General features: G+C 36.7%; 1 protein-coding gene across 2 annotated transcripts in view; it reads right to left on the reverse strand.

Moving 5' to 3' along the window:
- Positions 1–17,385, reverse strand: part of MAGI2 (membrane associated guanylate kinase, WW and PDZ domain containing 2) — a 724,927-nt gene that overhangs the window by 294,320 nt on the left and 413,222 nt on the right. For both annotated transcript variants that reach the window (XM_034063203.1, XM_034063202.1), the window contains exon 3: positions 4,985–5,104. In XM_034063203.1, the coding sequence (XP_033919094.1) occupies positions 4,985–5,104 (120 nt within the window). The remainder of the gene's footprint in view (positions 1–4,984; positions 5,105–17,385) is intronic.

Consider the following 17,385-nt stretch of genomic DNA (forward strand, 5'->3'; position numbering starts at 1 on the left):
TAATCATGTAATAACACTAAGGTTTTACTGATGGGATGTATTCAATCATTTTTTTTTCTAAGACTTAATAAATTACAGATTTCTCCAATATTAAGGATATTCCAGCTAACATTTGGCCAAATAAAATTTTATCAGTAAAAAATATATGGGTGAAATTCCATCTCCATTTAAGCAATCTGGAATTTTACCACAGACCTCAGTGGTGCCAAGGGAAGTCAATGATCACAGAAGTGGTTAAATAGCTTCAGTGAACTTTGAATTTTAATCCACAAATGAATTTGAGGTAATTCCAACAATCAAAGAAATGATTAAAAGTGAATTTTGGACAGAATTAATAGCACAATAACTAAAGTTGTTTTTAATAGGATAAATTAAGGACTACTCTTGTATTAACAGTAAATAGATGTCTCATAGAACAATTCTTATGGAGCTCTTCTGAGACAAACAAAAACTGATAGAAAAAAAAGAGAGTTCAAGTGAGAACATGATTCATGCAAGTACTGGTTGAATTTACTTATTTTCACAAATTTACCACAACTTTAATAGTTATGAAAAACTTCTTATAGTCTGCATTTCTTATAGAATCCCACACTGCTAAAATCCCTCTTGCTTTTGTGTATTTGAAATCCATTTATGTCTTTATTGATTATCAACAAACACGTTCCTTTTTCTTACAGTATTTATGCACTGAATAATTCTTGTTATTTCTGGCACTGCTACTGCATACGTTACTTTTATAGGTAGAACATATGTTCTGCCCATAGCATTCATTACTCTTACACTCTTACATTATTAATGCCTTATAATGATGTCTTAGCATAACCTTGAATCATGTGCATTACTATGTCTGGGGTTTGGAAAAAAAATACTGAAGCTGTTACAGTTCTGTTTATGTGCACTGGCATTCTTAACCAATATACATTTCAGGTACATTTTCAGTGGACTGATATGCTGCACTGACTAAGAAGTTTTGCTGATCTAATAAGGAGATCCTTATTAAACTCTAATTATTATTATTATTCTAATAAAGAGCACTCTTTGAAGTCAGTGATCTATGAAGACTCCGTACAAGTTTTGACAAGTTTGTGAGATGACAATATACCGAGCCAACCCTCCTATTGGACAAGTCGTAAAAAACAGCACACACATAGACGCACAGCTTGTGTGTTCATTACAGCTTTGTTATTCTGCATTTCCTAGATTTGTATATATTGTGCCAATTCAAAGACCTATGAAACTGGAAAAGGAATGTGGATTACTTTGCAGCAGCATGTCCTCCTGTGCTACATGAGCCTGCACAACAGAGGCATGTGGCTTTCACTCTTCACAGGAACACTTCCTCCTCTGGTACAGAACTATGCTTATTTTATGCTACCCCAGTATCTGCGTTAGAAACAAGTTTTATCTCCAATGAAGCTATCATCCTGGGTCAAATTAGAATTCCTTTAATCAGTACAGTGACTTGGAATTCTGCTAAAAAGAAACAAAGTGAAACCTTTAGTATTTGCCTGCAATATTATACAAAGAAATCCAAATAAATGAGTTTGGTGATCTTCAGGAAAACACCTCTTGCCCCAATAGTAGTGTGTTGCTGGAATTAACTGAAATTTTATTACAAATTCAGAACTCAGGGACAATCTCACTGAACTTGATTTGATTTGGACTGTTAATCCCAGTGAGTGGAAATGAGCCTTGTATTCATCTTTCTCTCATTATACACTGAATGGTGTCACCCAGATTGCCAAGAAACTTTACTATGGGTAAGCTGCAAAATGTGCTTCAACTGTCTATGTACCACTGTGTACATTTAAAATAGTTCATATCTCTAAAGATGACTTCGTCTTTCTAGCAGTTGCTCAAAAAGGCATAAAAAGGCCAACATAGCAATGGATTTGGGATTTGGCCCTACTGACACAAAATATATTCATATTTGTAAAACTAGTAAAAAAAAAAGAGACTTGTAGAGTTTTCATAATGAACATAGTGTTGTTTTTCTACAGCACTTTGGAGTACTACAGTCATTCACAGTTGTCACAAAAGTAGTAGACAAAGAAAGACCTATTCAAAGCCCAAGTAGTAAGGAGGTCACAGAGCACTCTATTTTTAATTCTAAAGCTTTTATAGCTTAAAAATCCTATTTTAAAACTCAAAATCCGATGTGTGCTTCAAAAGGATAAGAAAAAAGAAAAAGAAGAAGAACCATAGAACAATACTTTTCTAAGAATACATACTAGTTTCACTTTAAGATTATACCCTGTCCAGGTTGGAACCCCTACTGTTTGCTTGCACAAGAACAAAGATATTTCTGATTGTTTTCACCAGTTTTCTTATTACTATGAAAAAATATCCCTTCTTCTAACAATACTGAATGACATAGTGCACAATACAAAGGCTCAGTGCCAGGTAAGTTTCCATTTGTCTTCTTTCTCTGGTTTACCTGAGTATTTCTGATTCTCTTCAGAATTCATACACTGAAAGTAAATTGACTGAATCAACCCTTCTAGTCAAGAAGTGGTGAAAACCAGCACACATACACAGAGGCTGTACCTCTATCTCAACTAAATGAGAAATCCCTTATTTAAAAAAAAATTCTGGTAGAGACAAACTGGTACATAGTGGTTGTGTTCAGATAATCAGCTTAGACTGAACTCAACTAAACTACAGAAACTTAATACAGAATGTTTCTTAAAAAAATAATAAAAATATACACAATAATATAAATATAAACAATATAAATAATGATAAAAATGTAAATAATAAAAAAATTATAAAGAAATCTGAAAATCAATTTATTAACATTGAGAATCATTAAGAAGAAGACAGATTTTTTTTCAAAGTCCTGCTAATCACTGTTGAAGAAAACTCATCTCCCAGAACATACATAAGTTACTTGATCTATGGAAAGATTCAAAAATCATCTTAGTGGGGGAAATTGAAAATTGGTGTAATTGTCACCAGTAAACTTAATCACTGCAGACTTAATATGCTGAGGAAAAATTGTGATGGAATGACTAGCAAAATCCTTCCCTGAGGAAGGTACTACAGTCATGAGGAATTAATCAGGAAATGGGAGCTGTAACTTGTAAGGTCATGTCCAAAAGTTTCTGTATGGGAACAGGAGAAACATCTCTAGAACTCTAGAAGCATCTCTAAACTAAGTAGTTTTCTAATGTGATACCTATCATTTACCATAATACACAGACAGATAATGTGTTATCTCTCGTCTGTCAGAACGCACATCCAGTGATTGGAATACATGCGAATCAAAGACAGGACTTAAGCAGAAATTGGTCTTTTGAGTTTATTTTGTTTTGCTTTTAGTTTCTGACTTCTTGCCTTCAGTGAACTTGTCATCTGTGATCAGCGAATGATGTGACACACATTGCATAGTCACGACTTCGGACCTCCCCTCAGCTAGGTCCTCAAACTGGTTTAAGGAGTTATGCAGACTTCCCAGACAGTATTTCACCCTGCCATCCACTCAGCTCTGGTAGCTGATATTAAAAGACACCTCTCAGTACCCCTCGAGGGACAGAAGAGCAATGTGAATTAATTTAACCTAGCAGTTCAATCTCTACAAACTTGCTACAAACTAATACATGGTCAAGCAATGACAGACTTGTGCTACACTTAAGCTCTTTTAAGGTTAGTTTCAGACACCTAAGGTAACAAAAAGATACTTGAAGAAAGACTTATTTAATGAATTTCTGATAAAGGTAAAATTGTGGTATTGTTCTTGTATTAATGTTCAGGTAACTTCTACTGTTAGGTGTCAGACAGTGGGGAAAAAAGTAAAAAAGCAAATGATCATATATTTTCCTTTACTTGACCTTCTTTAATGGAAATCTTTGTTGCAAGTTCTATATTGATATAACTCTTAATGAAAATTTATTTACTTTCCAATGAGTGCTGCATGCTGATTAGCTGAGAAAGAATTACCTTATTTCCTGCTATTTATAACACAGCTAATGATTTTCTTTGGGGTGAATAGCTTCTTATTTATCTTCAGATGCTTTCCTTGACAAGACAAAGTCAGAACAAAAAGGTCTTTATTGCTTCTTTTGCTACAATGAGCAATGCAGCTATGAGGCTGCTTCCTGTAAATGGTTCTACTCACCCAGGTATTCTCATACGTATGGGTCATATTTTTCATATAAAGGGGGTTTCCTGTCATTTTGAAGTTTACAGTAAAATGACCTATACATTACTCAGTTATCCTCAATACTAGTGCATTTCTAAGAAGCATCTGGTTTAAAATAGCATAGCATTATTCTGGTTTTATTAACATGCCCTGATATGTAACTGCCCTTCCACTTGCAGTAGTTTAACTTCTAGAATAGCTGTGTTTTAGAAAAGGCTTAAAATCAGATGAATCATCCATTCTCCTGGGAAGCACTGTTCTGCAATAAGCTGCTGGCTCTTTGCCCCCTATACAGACATTTTCTAACACAGTCATTACGACAATTCCTATCCCTCTGTCATATTGCAAAATGAATGAGCTCTTTTCAATAACTTTACAAAGCCTGTAAGACGTGCTTTGTCCTTCCTGTTTTACTTAAACAGTGAGGTTTCAACCTCTGATATAGATTGGTGTTTGCAGGATCACATGCAAAGGAAAAGTGTCAGCCTTACAACTGATTTCCATTATGGAGTTTGTTTGTCCTATGTTAGAAAAGCAGTTGTTTGCTGAAAATCTGTGGAAATCTCAAGTATTTGGCAAAAAGAACTAATGTTTACTTCCCGTAACTGCAATATATTATCCTGTTTCTCTTAACCAGTGTAACATACTAAAATTACAATGAACCCATCTGCATTTAGTTTTTACATAAGAAAATATTTTTGTATTTGCCATATAGTTCTTCAAAAATTTCTGGTAAGAGTAGCAGTGACACATTTGCAATGGGATGTCCAAGTGCAATTCCATCATATTAGAAAAAAGCACCATGGGAACATGAGACAGACACAGCAGTAAAAGTGTGCTTACCTTCATATGTGCCACTTTCTAAGAGAGCACCACTTTTCTCCAATTCCATAAAATCTTCAACAGTGATGAAAATATAGTCCACACCAGGGACTTCCCCCTCCTTATGTGGCCTTGTGGTGCCTATTAATGAGACAAAAGACACACTGTCAAGCACATGACCTAAATGTAGAAGGATTTTTTTGAAGGTTTTGGAAAATTTATGAAGTAAGCCATTTCTAAAGCACATTATATATAGCACATTGTCCATGTGAGGATGTCTTTCAAAACCATTTAGGTACATTTGTTGAAGCTGATAGAGGTATGTAAGATTCATGTTTAAGATCACTTCAGAGTTTTTTTGGATCCATATTATTTATTGTCACTAATGAAAATGTATGATACTAGTATTCTTTTTATGTTACTAGAAAGACACCAGGCATTCAGAGGTAACACAAATCTTTGCTGTGTATTTTTCATGGCCTCAAACAAATCTTGTCTACAATTAATCTGCTTCATGATCTTTTAAACATTTATTTAGTACACAAAATAATAAATCTGTAAGTAAACCTATAATGGTTATGTTCACATTGATCGTTTCAGTGCCACAAGTGCACTTGATAAATGGTGAGGTTTAAGGGACTGAGCAATTCAAATCACCTGGTTACGATGCTGTCAAACTGCAAAGGTGCTTACATTTAGTTACTGCCTCTATTGTCATCCCTGGATGACAAACTCCATAAATGCCAACATACAATATTTTATGCATGCTGAGAAGTGACTCGGCTTAGCTAGCAAAAGTTGAGCTGTTAGCAGGGAAGCATCTGAATTTGACCTTATTTCTGAATGGTCTGTTTTATTGTGGGCAGGCTATCCCTACTTTGACTGAATTCACTAAATAAGTCTCAAAACTGCATTTGGAAATGGGAGATTTTTATGTCCTCCTCAATTTCATGAGTGTTTGAAACATCTGAATAAATCAATTCTTTATCGATATTGTAGTGACCACATCACATTTGCAGGGTTTGGTTTCAAGACTGTTGACACTGGGAAGTAGTTATAAACCAGATCTTCCACTTCCAGGACAAAAGTTTAGCATTATCATGTTGTGCAAAAGACACTGTTTCTTCCTCAATTATTAATCCACCACCTAAAACACTGTATTGTGACTCTCATATTATGTAGTAGTGATTCAGACATCTCTTCAGGTCAGCTGACATAAAATTTATTTCATCTACTTTTTGATGTCTATTTTTCAGACATCTGCATTTAAGCCTCTTGAATAATTTTGTCTAAGACTCATTGTGAGATTAAGAAAATGAAGCACAATTGCCTATGTTTCTGCCATGTATATAAACTATTACTGTCAATGGAGATCTCATCAATGGTGGAAGCAAGAGAGCTATTCAGCTACCTGCCTGCTAAGAGCTCAGTTCAGTTGGCTATGCATAGGTCTCCACGGGATGCCTCAAATATGCAAGTGAAGTCAGTAGATGTGAAAGGGCAAAACACTTTTTGCATTGTCCCAGATGCACAAAATTATACTTTGCATTGCCCAAAATGCAGTTGTCAACCTCATACAGAATCCCACTCCATAGCTACATCTAATGGTGGCTTCTGTGAAATGAAAAGAGCACATTAGAAGTGCAACGTTCTCTAAGTGACAATGACAGGACTCCCATGCTCTCAGTGGTTCCTACTAGCCAGCTTTGCCAAAGCATTAGATGGCCTTCAGAGTTGTCCAAATTCCTTGTTGTCAGTGGAGAGATAAAGACATAAAGGTGCCTTTGTTAGGCTTTCTGGACTGCTTGTCATAGACAACTTTCTGTCCTCTTAGACTGAATGAGCCTGAGAAGCTATTTCAGTTGCTAACATCAGGAATATGTTTTGATACATCTGTAAGATGCTTTCCCTAATTTGTCTGATTCTAATATCCTTTTCATGTCAACATTTAAAACTAAAATTCATCTCATTTGACTGTTTCTTTCCGGCAATTTCATATTTGCAAAAATCTGTTTGTTATGATTATTACTATTGTGTTATGGTATGGTATATGGTATTTAATCATACCAGGGATTGTATGGTTAAAGCACTCAGATACTTGGATTGTTCATAAATATGTTGAATTTACCCCCCGTGGAATATCTGAGCCTCAGGGATACAGCAGCATCCTCAGAGATCTTGTGCCCTTTGTGAAAACTGTGTAGAAGCACAAGGATTCTGGCAAGCCCCTGAGCTCCTGGGAGCTCTGCTAACAGCACATGCATCAGATGTTTGATCTCCGTGCTCTCTCCTGAGGAATTTTTCACTCCCAAATTCATTGGCAGGAACTGTATATTTTCCTCATAAAACACTTGGGCAAATCAAGGCTATGTTATTCCTGGACATGGAAGAGGGAAGAAGGTGGCATATTACACAAGTACCTCTAGCTTAGTATTTCTTCAATAATTTTTTATGTTGCCAAACTAGATTCCCAGAAGTTTAACAGTAAGAAGAAAAAAACAACCAAAGAACCAACCCCCACCCCCCCCCAGGTGATATGAAATGTGGAGGTAAGCCCTGCTTTGAGTGGAAAGTGGGACCAGATGATCTGCTGAGCTCCCTCTAAATCTGTATTTTCAATGATTCTATAAGATTAAGTTTTAATGCACTGCAGTTTGTTTTAAGCACATGGATATTCAGCAGTTGTATTCAGCAGGGATGACTGCAAAGTCTCACAGGAGGTCCGATAAAAGACTCAGGTATCCCTGTGTTTCTCTACTTTGGTCACAGTCTTTGGTCAACTTGCTTAGAAAAGCGTAATGGACTAAATTTTAGATTCTGTATCTCTCAAATTGGAAGCTAAAGACCTGGTCTTTCTGCCCTTATGTGACTTAGTCAAGTTATTTTGGCTTTGGTACATTTATGATAATGTTTGCATATGCCCTGCACTGTGAATTGAATATTCAGTCTAATTTGCTTCCTCCATATAAAGTGAAATGCATGGTCCAGTTATAGACCAGAAGGATTCTGTATCCTTAATACACAGTTTAATTCTAGCCTTCTGTCACTTCTCCATTTGAATTGCCCATCACCTATCCCCATTTGTAAGGTAGCCATGAGATGCCCTGTGTTTAGAGCTGCAGATGTAATCATTCTCTTGCTCTGTAACACTCCAAGGTTTCATCTAGCTCCTATTTTGCTTCAAGATAAAACTATTGGATTTTTGTGGCAAAGCCAAAAGACTCAGAATGCCACTTTAGAATTGCCAGTGTGCTACTGTACACAGCAGCTTCTTAAGTCAGTCTCCCTGAATCTCAGCTTCCCACTGTTTTGCCCAGGTAACTAAATAGCTGCTGGTAATTCTACAGTATGTTTTCTTTTCTCCATTTCTAATGCACCTATCTTTCACTAGGTATTCCAGCATGGAGATGAGAAATCCCTTCTCCAGACAGCTGAATTAAAATGCATAAACTACATAAATTAATATTTTTAAGGAAAAGTAGGTTTTCTAGAATATTTCTTGCCAGTTCTACCTGTACCTGCTATGTATATCCTACAATGCCAGGAGACAATACTATTACTCAGGTGGTAAATGTAAGATTCCACCCTCTTTTTTTATAATCCTTAGGGACTCTGCTCAAGAGCTTGTATTGTATACTTAGGGTTACGCTCCTACAAGACGTTAACTACTCACTTCCTTCAAAAACAGAGAAAAGAGCAAACCATGATCAATAGAGTTGCATGTGTTCAGTGTGACTCTTACCCCAGGTACAGCAGTTTCCATCCCTACCAGAACTTTATTGCTCTTGATAAAATCTTACTGAGTCCCATTTCCTTCCTGCATCTGCTCTCATTTCCTCAGCCTGGAGGACCTGAGATCTTGCAAATGGTTAAAGCAATTCCCCGGCTAATGTAAAAATCAATAGTTATTGCCTCTTTTACTCCTTCACCCTGGAGGAACTGACTTGCTGCTATTAATACTTCTGTGTCCTCTATACCTTTCTGTAAGCATCACAGTGTTAGCAATGCGCAGGTTTACAGACTTGAAGGCAGTTACTGGAGCATCTTTAACACCCATCAAGGCCTGAACATTGAGGTCTATAAACAGAAAACTTACAGACCATAGGCAATTTTTCTTTTTCCATGCTTTTAAACTAATGTAGAGTTACTGTTCTTAATAGATTTTGTATGTTCATATAGTACAGCTATGGTGACACAAGACTTAAAACAAAGGATTAATTCTAAGCCTCATATTTTTTCAGAAACACACCTCTTGTTACACAAAATAGGGGCTTAATAGGAACACTTGCTACTGCTTATAATATTTAGCCTTTTGTTAATGTAAAGTGAAAATAGGAACCCAGTTATCATTTTGTTACTATGGTAACGTATGAAAAAATAATCTTTGAATTCCATAATGAAAGAACATGATACTTTCAGATCTTGCAGGATCAAAACCAGCAAGGGATATTTGCACTATAAATATTTATGACAAATGCAATCTATTGTTGCTGTTGAACAGAAGACACAAAAGGAGCAGCTTGCAAGTAACCATGGCCACTCTATACAAGCGAGTGCTGTCACACAATGTGTAGGTACCTTAGAAATTGCAGGAACTTGGTCTACAAAATCTAGGCTGACACTGACCTTGGATTTCATGAGCACTACTTGCGTTGTACAGTTTAGAGATATTTAAGTCATGTGGCAGACCTTTTTTTTAAAGACCCTTTGCCTTGCAGCTTGTTTCTTGTGTTCTACAGGGGAAACATGATGATTCACCATACTTCAGGCTTTCCATGATCAATGTTCTGTTGTCTGATGGTGTCATGGTTCTGGAGAGGAATTAGGAGCTGTTTACATAAATAGCCTTTGAAAGAGCATTTTTCTTTTAACAGAGTATAAGGCACCTGAGGGTATAAACAGATAGGAGAACAACTGGGAATTTAAAGACTCTTTTTAATCTCAGTATTCAAGTGCATAATTATAACGTATTAGTGCTTATTTAGGAACGAGGTGCTCAGTTTGACTTTGAAAATGTTTCTACTTAGAAGCACTGCGTATTCACAGTCTCTGTCTAGCTCTGCTGCTTTAAAAAGCAGGGAAAGTGCTCTCTGATTCTTTTATTGAAATCTTTCTTTATTGAAACTCTTTCCATCTAGTTATGCATGACAGAAAAAGAGGCGATTTATTTACGTGTCAACACAGGAATATGAATGTTAGCTAAAAATCCCAGAATTATGACAAGAAAGGTGTTCTGTGCTCAGTATCATAGACAAATTTGCAAGAACGCTTCATCTTTGCATAGTCAATAATCTGTATTTTACAGTCTTTGTACAGTAGCATTACAAGGATAATATTGCATAAATAGTGTTCCTATACAGTCTATATGATGGTCAGGAAAGAAGTACAGGCCTTAGTCCCTGCATGGTTCAGCATTTGCTTACAAACTCTGTGCACAGGTTTCAATTCTCCAGCTTACAGGCATACTATAAATATTTATTACATCTTTTATTGGCAAGGTAAGGGCAAACATTGCACACTTCCTCCCTATCCAAACTCCTTCACAGCTGTTTAGCTGATTTGCATTTGGATTCACAGATTGGTTCCTATTGCAGGAGGTAAATACAAAAGCAAAGGTGTGTCTTTCCCACAAGGATTTACAGTGCAAATGAAAGGCACAGTAATAATGGAGCCCTTTTTGCATAATGATCTACTCCTAGATCCATTTTCCAAATGTATGGAAGCATTTAGGGTCTTATTGTTCTTATTTGTTCTGAATATAACAAAACATAAGGAGAATAAAAAACTTTGATATATAAGCCCTTTTATTAGATATTCTACTGAAAATTTGTTCTGCAGTTCTGCTCCATACAACAGCTTGTTGTGGAAAGCTGTATGCCAGGCTGTCGTACATTACAATAGCTGGAGGGATCCCTCCTGCAGAAACAGACTGCTAATCTTTAATAAACTTCAGCTGAGCCCTTGGTATGACCTTGTACACACTCTGCCTTAGAAAAAAGCAGCAATGTTTAATTAGCTCTTTTGTTTGTTTGCCAAATTACTCTGGGACACTATTGCTGCAAGGAACTGAAATGTATGGGAAATTATACCTATCTTGTCAAATTACCGACTGCATTAAGCTGAGAAACACCACATTCGTCTTGATCTACTGAATTCCCAGCTGAAGTGAATAATAAACATAATTTTCAAGTAAAGTGATTTTAGATGTACTACAAAGCAGGAAGCTTCAAGTGTTTATGATAATTCTCATAACGACAACATAAAACACAATGGCGTAAGCCCCTTCTTGCCAAGGGTCATGAAGGGGAAAAGTTTTTCTTCTTTCTATGTGTACAGCACTAGCAATTTATCTGGTGCATCCTGATAAAAAACAATTGCAGAAGCAAAAGAATGACTTCCAGATTCCTGAAAATATTTCCAGGGGATTAATTTCTAATTGTATTGATAAACAGGTTTCTGGCAAATGTGATCCTGAAAAAGATCTCAAAGTTAATCAATTCAAGCACCACTAGCAAAAGTGCTAATTGCTCTATTGTGGGGGAAAGCAGGAATTTAGCAGTTGCTGAGTTGTGAGACTGCAGCACCATTCTCTATACAGAGCAAAAAATCAGACACTATTTGAAAGAAACTGTGTGTTTTTACTACCTCCATGATTTTCTGACCAAGTTGTAGTAGAAAGGGAAAAAGCACTCAGGTATACTTCATAACAGAACTAATTAATTTCCTGGGTGTTTAATTAATGCAAATTAAAAGGAAGTTTTCCAGTCCCTGCGCATCATCAGTATTCACCAATATTGGCAGAAATACTGGATTAACTACACAGCTCAGTCCAGTGTCCACTGAAATTAGGTGGAGAATTTGGGTCATATAAAAAGAGACCCTTAGGGGAAAAAACCCCCAAAACCAAAAAAACAACAAAAAACCAAACCAAACCAAACACCCCCCCCCCCCAAAAAAAACAAAACAAAACAAAACCACAAAACAAACAAACAAAAAACCCCCAACAACAACAAAAAACCCCAAACCAAAACCCGACCCCCTGGCCTGTATTTTGTTTCTACTTTGAGATTAAGGACACTTTGTATTTTCCTGAGGAAGTAAATACAAGATTTTGAAAAGCAGTCTTAAGGAACAGTACACTAGGTTGTAGTGCCCATATTCTATAATATCACAAAGTTCCTAGGACAATATATTTTACAGTATAAAACAGAGGCAGTGACTCCCTGCATCTGAGATCTACAATGCACACAGTAATGGACAAGCATGTCTATTATGGAAAGAATATGCATTCAGTCTGTGGTTCTTCAGGTTTTCACTTTTTCTAAACTTACACTCCAGATGCACATATCCTTTCAAATACATTTAATATTTCAGTAGCTTCTGATTAAAAAGAGTCTCGGTTTTCTATTGGTTCTTTTGGTTTCATGCAATAAGGTAGGCACTGTATGATGTGCATAAAACCAGCCCATATATAAATTATGCATTTTAAAAATGAAGTCATACTGGAGCAAAGTAAAATTGGGAGATGGGAGGTGAGGACTCCAGTGAGAAGGTCATGTATTTATTTGTTCATTTGGTTAATTATGAGAGGACCACTGGAACCAGCAAGACACCCAGAGAAGAAATGCAGCACAGGAGTGCTAGGCTGAGACAGATACTTGAAGACTTTTCCTTAAAATAAACTGTGACATATCTAGAGCTGCCCATCGCACCATATGAGGATTTGATCATTGTGCTTTCATGCTGTTATCTGTTGACAGGCACTGATACACTGGGTGTTCCCCCTGCAAAGGTACTTAGCTCATTGCCTGGTAATCACAGCATGAATTGGGTCACTTTTCTGCTGTTGGTGAATTCCTTATTAAGTCTGAAGAACACTTTCTTTTAAGAACAACTCTGACCCAGAATTAAGCCCAGCTTAATATGAGTTCCATTGGTAGCATATGAGCAAAAAAACAACTTTTTTTTTCTCATTATCTTTGCCAACAGTAGCTTTTAAGAGGTTGACAATAGACTTTAGAGATAAAAGATAGTAGAAATGTGAATACTTTGTGCCAAGTTAGGCATGGAATGTTGCAGAAGATACTTGTAAAAACTATCAGAAAAGCTGTTGCTAATGGAGATGTCATACACACTTAAAATACAGTCTACATAATTCCTGGAAAATACAAAATTGGAAAATGATGGGTATTCTGGCAGTTGGAAGTGTAGACAATAGAGGGTTAGACAAGTGCCTGAAGGAATCTTATTTTCAGTGCCCAGAAAGTGAAAAGATTAAAAGAAGGAAAACCATTTATGAATCTTTCTGGATTCCACATAATTGCCTCAAAAGTTTGGATTTGATTTTTTGCTGTTTTTTTTTAAAGGCAGAAATTAGTACCAGCCATGAAGCTCTAGAAGATGTCTGATGAAGAACAGATGGTAAGTTTTGGTGATAGGAAGTCAGGGGTTTTAGTTTGGGTAATTATACTTCTAGAGTTGACAAATACTTTAAAAAGGCCAAGATGATTTTTTATACATGCTTTAGACATTCAGTGTTGCTTTTTCATGGATTTCCACTCTTTGAGGTAAAGATATAAACTAAAACATGATGACAAATCTTTATCCATTTTGGAAGTTTAGATTTGGATTCCCATTGTAGGAAGTTGTTTACACTCCCACAAACCTTTATGCCAGCCATAAACAACAGGCTTTTACATGAAAATGAATATATATGCACAGCTATCTGAAGAATCAAGACATGCATTAGGGCATTTTGATGAGAGAATTATGTCTAATGTCTATTTAATACCATCTTTTAAAAGGATTTGTGAAGTTGTTAGCTACTCCTACTGAATCTCTGGAAATATTTATAAACGGATTATCTAAATCTACAGTCTTACTTTGAGAAGCATTAAAAGAGGGACTGCAGAATAGTTTATCACATAAACCATCCACAGATGTATTCCTAACCAGATTCATTTCAGCTGTTTTGGAAGTTTATGCCAATAATACAGAATACAGTAGCATGAACCAATAAAAGGATTTTAAGAGTTATTTACTGATTAGGGCAGATGATATACAGAAATATGAGGGGAGTTTATGCTTAAAATAGGGAATTAATTAACATGTGTGAATGAAAAAAATAATCTGTACTTAAAATGGGGCAATCTTCAGACAAAAGTCCATTCTCTCTTGGTAGGCTTACATGTAGCTCTAAGCAATATCCATCCAAGAAGACATGGGAGCAAGAGCCAGTTCAGATCACATCTCTTCTAAATCAAGAATTACTTTTGGATGGTGTCTGAATGGTAGAAAGGAGTTACAAGTTACTTGTTTTTCTATATCTTCCAGTCCATAGTTTGTTTTGATGGTTTTATTCCTTGTCTTTCACCTCAAAAAATGATATACACAGTGAAATCTCTGCATCATTCACCAGACAGTTGGACTAGACCTTGTTTTGGTGACAAATTAAAGCTTCTATGTAACATCAGATAGAGTTGCACTCAATTTTAGTGAATGGAGTTCAAAGAAATGAATGAATACCTGTGCACTTCTGTGTGCAGCATCTCCAGCAGATCCACAGCTGAAATCCCTGGTTGCCAACTGCTACCCAGACAGCAGAGCAAATGCTGAGCTGTATTCCCTCAGTAGGAATCCCATCAGTGCCAGACAGGATTTTTTTACTGTGGGATGCCACCACATGCTGCAGGAAGGCTTTGAGCAGAAGACAAGTCATGCTCTGAGACTGCTTCTTACGGTAGTGCTGCTCTGTCCATGTGGAAGCACGTTTCTCATGTGAAGATTAAAGACTATTGAATGCTTTACCTCTCAGGCACATTGGCCTAGCAAATACCTGTTTACTTGTCTGCTTCTAGACTAAGAGAAACCATCTTGTTTCCTCTTTCCTTCCCTTACTTTCCACTAGAAACAGCAAAAGTAGGATATATACGATAATGATGTTGATTACTTGGTAAAAACCTTTTTGTTGCTGTTCTTCACTGCTTCTCATAAGGAATAAAGTTTTGATTGAACTATGAACTTAAATACTAAGAAAACACAATGTTTGATTTTCTCTTTTGTAAAAAGTCCAGTTTAAAATAGTGGGAGAAAAAATATATTCTCTTTATTTCAGATACATGAATGCATCATGGAACACCTCTACTACGTTATTCAGAAAAGAAATGTAATATTTTGAGACAATCATAGTTTTTTAGTAAATTTTTCCCCTAAAAATGAATCAGAATAAAAAAAGAACTATTTGATTTTTCCCATCTGTTTTTAGGAAAAAAAAATAATTTTGACATAACTCATATTAATAACAGCCTCCAAGCTTCCCCAGTTCCTCAGTAACAAGCTGAATTAATTAGGTATACAGGAGTCATTATTTTATAGCATACTCACAAAGTTAAAAACTTCAAGCTGCAGATTTAGATACCATGATGATCTTCAAGTTTTTAAAAGAAATTTAAACAGCCTTGTTCATTCTCCTTTTGAAGGTAGAAAAAAAAAAAAAGCTTAGATTTAACTTCAAAAGAGTCAAATACAGCAAAGGTGAGGAAATAAATGTCATGCAATTCTGAATATGGGGAAACAATCTCCTTATCTCCTACAGGAATTATTTTCAAGGTGTAACTACAGCATTGGTGAATGTCATTTTATTAGTGTTACACAGTCCGACTAGCAGACAATTTCCTTATTCCAAAGGAACATAAATGTTACGTGGAAGGTTATGTCTGAATAAAGAAGGGCTTAGAACAACCTGAAAGATTTTGGTGTGACACCAGGTGTGACCTTGATATCCTTTTTGTATTCAGCAGTGCTGAAAGACAAGTTGTTGGTGAGTAGCAAGTGTTACTCTGGTTGGCTAATTAAAATTGCTGCTTTTCATATATGGTGAGACTTCCTTTTCTGATATGATGTGTTGTAATAATCGACCTTGCAATAGTTAATTCAGCAGTCACTAGAGATTAATAATTCCACTTATTTTAGCTCCAAATGGATAGCAAGAACTGGCATCTGTTGACACTGAGAGCAAATTAGAACTACCTATATTAAATTGAAACCTATTTCATTATACTACTTTTATTTTTGTGGATGTAATTAATTACTATTTAAGAATTTGCAGCACTAATAATTAGTATCAGAAAAATTAAATCCCTGAAGAAGCTGGGCTAATGATTCCATCTTGCTGGCTATCAGAGAATTTGAATATTCCTTCTTTTATAACAGTGCCCTTCTTTCCTTTTAAGCATCTTAGCATCTGTTTTTTCAAAGTTCAGTTGATGAGCTCTGTACAGCTCATGAGCTGATGAGCTCATGTATAGCTATGTAGAGTATCCCTATTACCTTTTCACACTAATCATCTCTCTGATTCAAATCCTAATGCAATGTGGTTTTCTTTCTGGCACCTCATACCATTAATAGAATCATAGAATAGTTAGGGTTGGAAAGGACCTTAAGATCATCTAGTTCCAACCCCCCTCCCATGGGCAGGGACACCTCACGCTAAACCATATCACCCAAGGCTCTGTCCAGCCTGGCCTTGAATACTGCCAGGGATGGAGCATTCACAACTCCCCTGGACAACCCATTCCAGTGTCTCACCACCCTCACAGTGAAGAACTTCTTCCTTATATCCAATCTAAACCTCCCCTGTTAAAGTTTTAACCCATTACCCCTTGTCTTTTCACTACAGCCCCTAATGAATAGTCCCTCCACAGCATCCCTGTAGGCCCCCTTCAGATACTGGGAGGCTGCTATGAGGTCTCCACGCAGCCTTCTCTTCTCCAGGCTGAATAGCCCCAACTTTCTCAGCCTGTCTTCATACAGGAGGTGCTCTAGTCCCCTGATCATCCTCGTGGCCCTCCTCTGGACTCGTTCTAACAGTTCCATGTCCTTTTTATGTTGAGGACACCAGAACTGCACACAATACTCCAAGTGAGGTCTCACAAGAGCAGAGTAGAGGGTCAGGATCACCTCCTTTGACCTGCTGGTCACGCTTCTTTTGATGCAGCTCAGAATATGGTTGGCTTTCTGGGCTGTAAGTGCACACTGCTGGCTCATGTTCATTTTCTCAGTTACGTAGCCCCATCATAGAAGGCCACCAAATTGGTCAAGCAGGATTTCCCCTTAGTGAAGCCATGCTGACTGTCACCAACCACCTTGTTGTTTTTCATGTGCCTTAGCATGCCTTCCAGGAGAATCTGCTTCAAGATCCAGGATAATCTGCTCCAAGGAATAATAAAACAAGAAACAAAACAGTCCCTGCATCCCAAAATTGTAATAGTGCTACTTCATTCAACAGCACTAAAATCTGAGATCAGTTTATAACTTGTCAATTTACTGAACGCAGTGTATATGACATACGCACATACATTGCCTGATGGAGGGGGAGGGTCATAAGGATGGATGCTGATAAAACTGAGTGCAGGCCTGTGCTG

Source organism: Melopsittacus undulatus, chromosome 5 (genome assembly GCF_012275295.1).
Source record: "Melopsittacus undulatus isolate bMelUnd1 chromosome 5, bMelUnd1.mat.Z, whole genome shotgun sequence".
NCBI classification, from domain to species: Eukaryota; Metazoa; Chordata; class Aves; order Psittaciformes; family Psittaculidae; genus Melopsittacus; species Melopsittacus undulatus.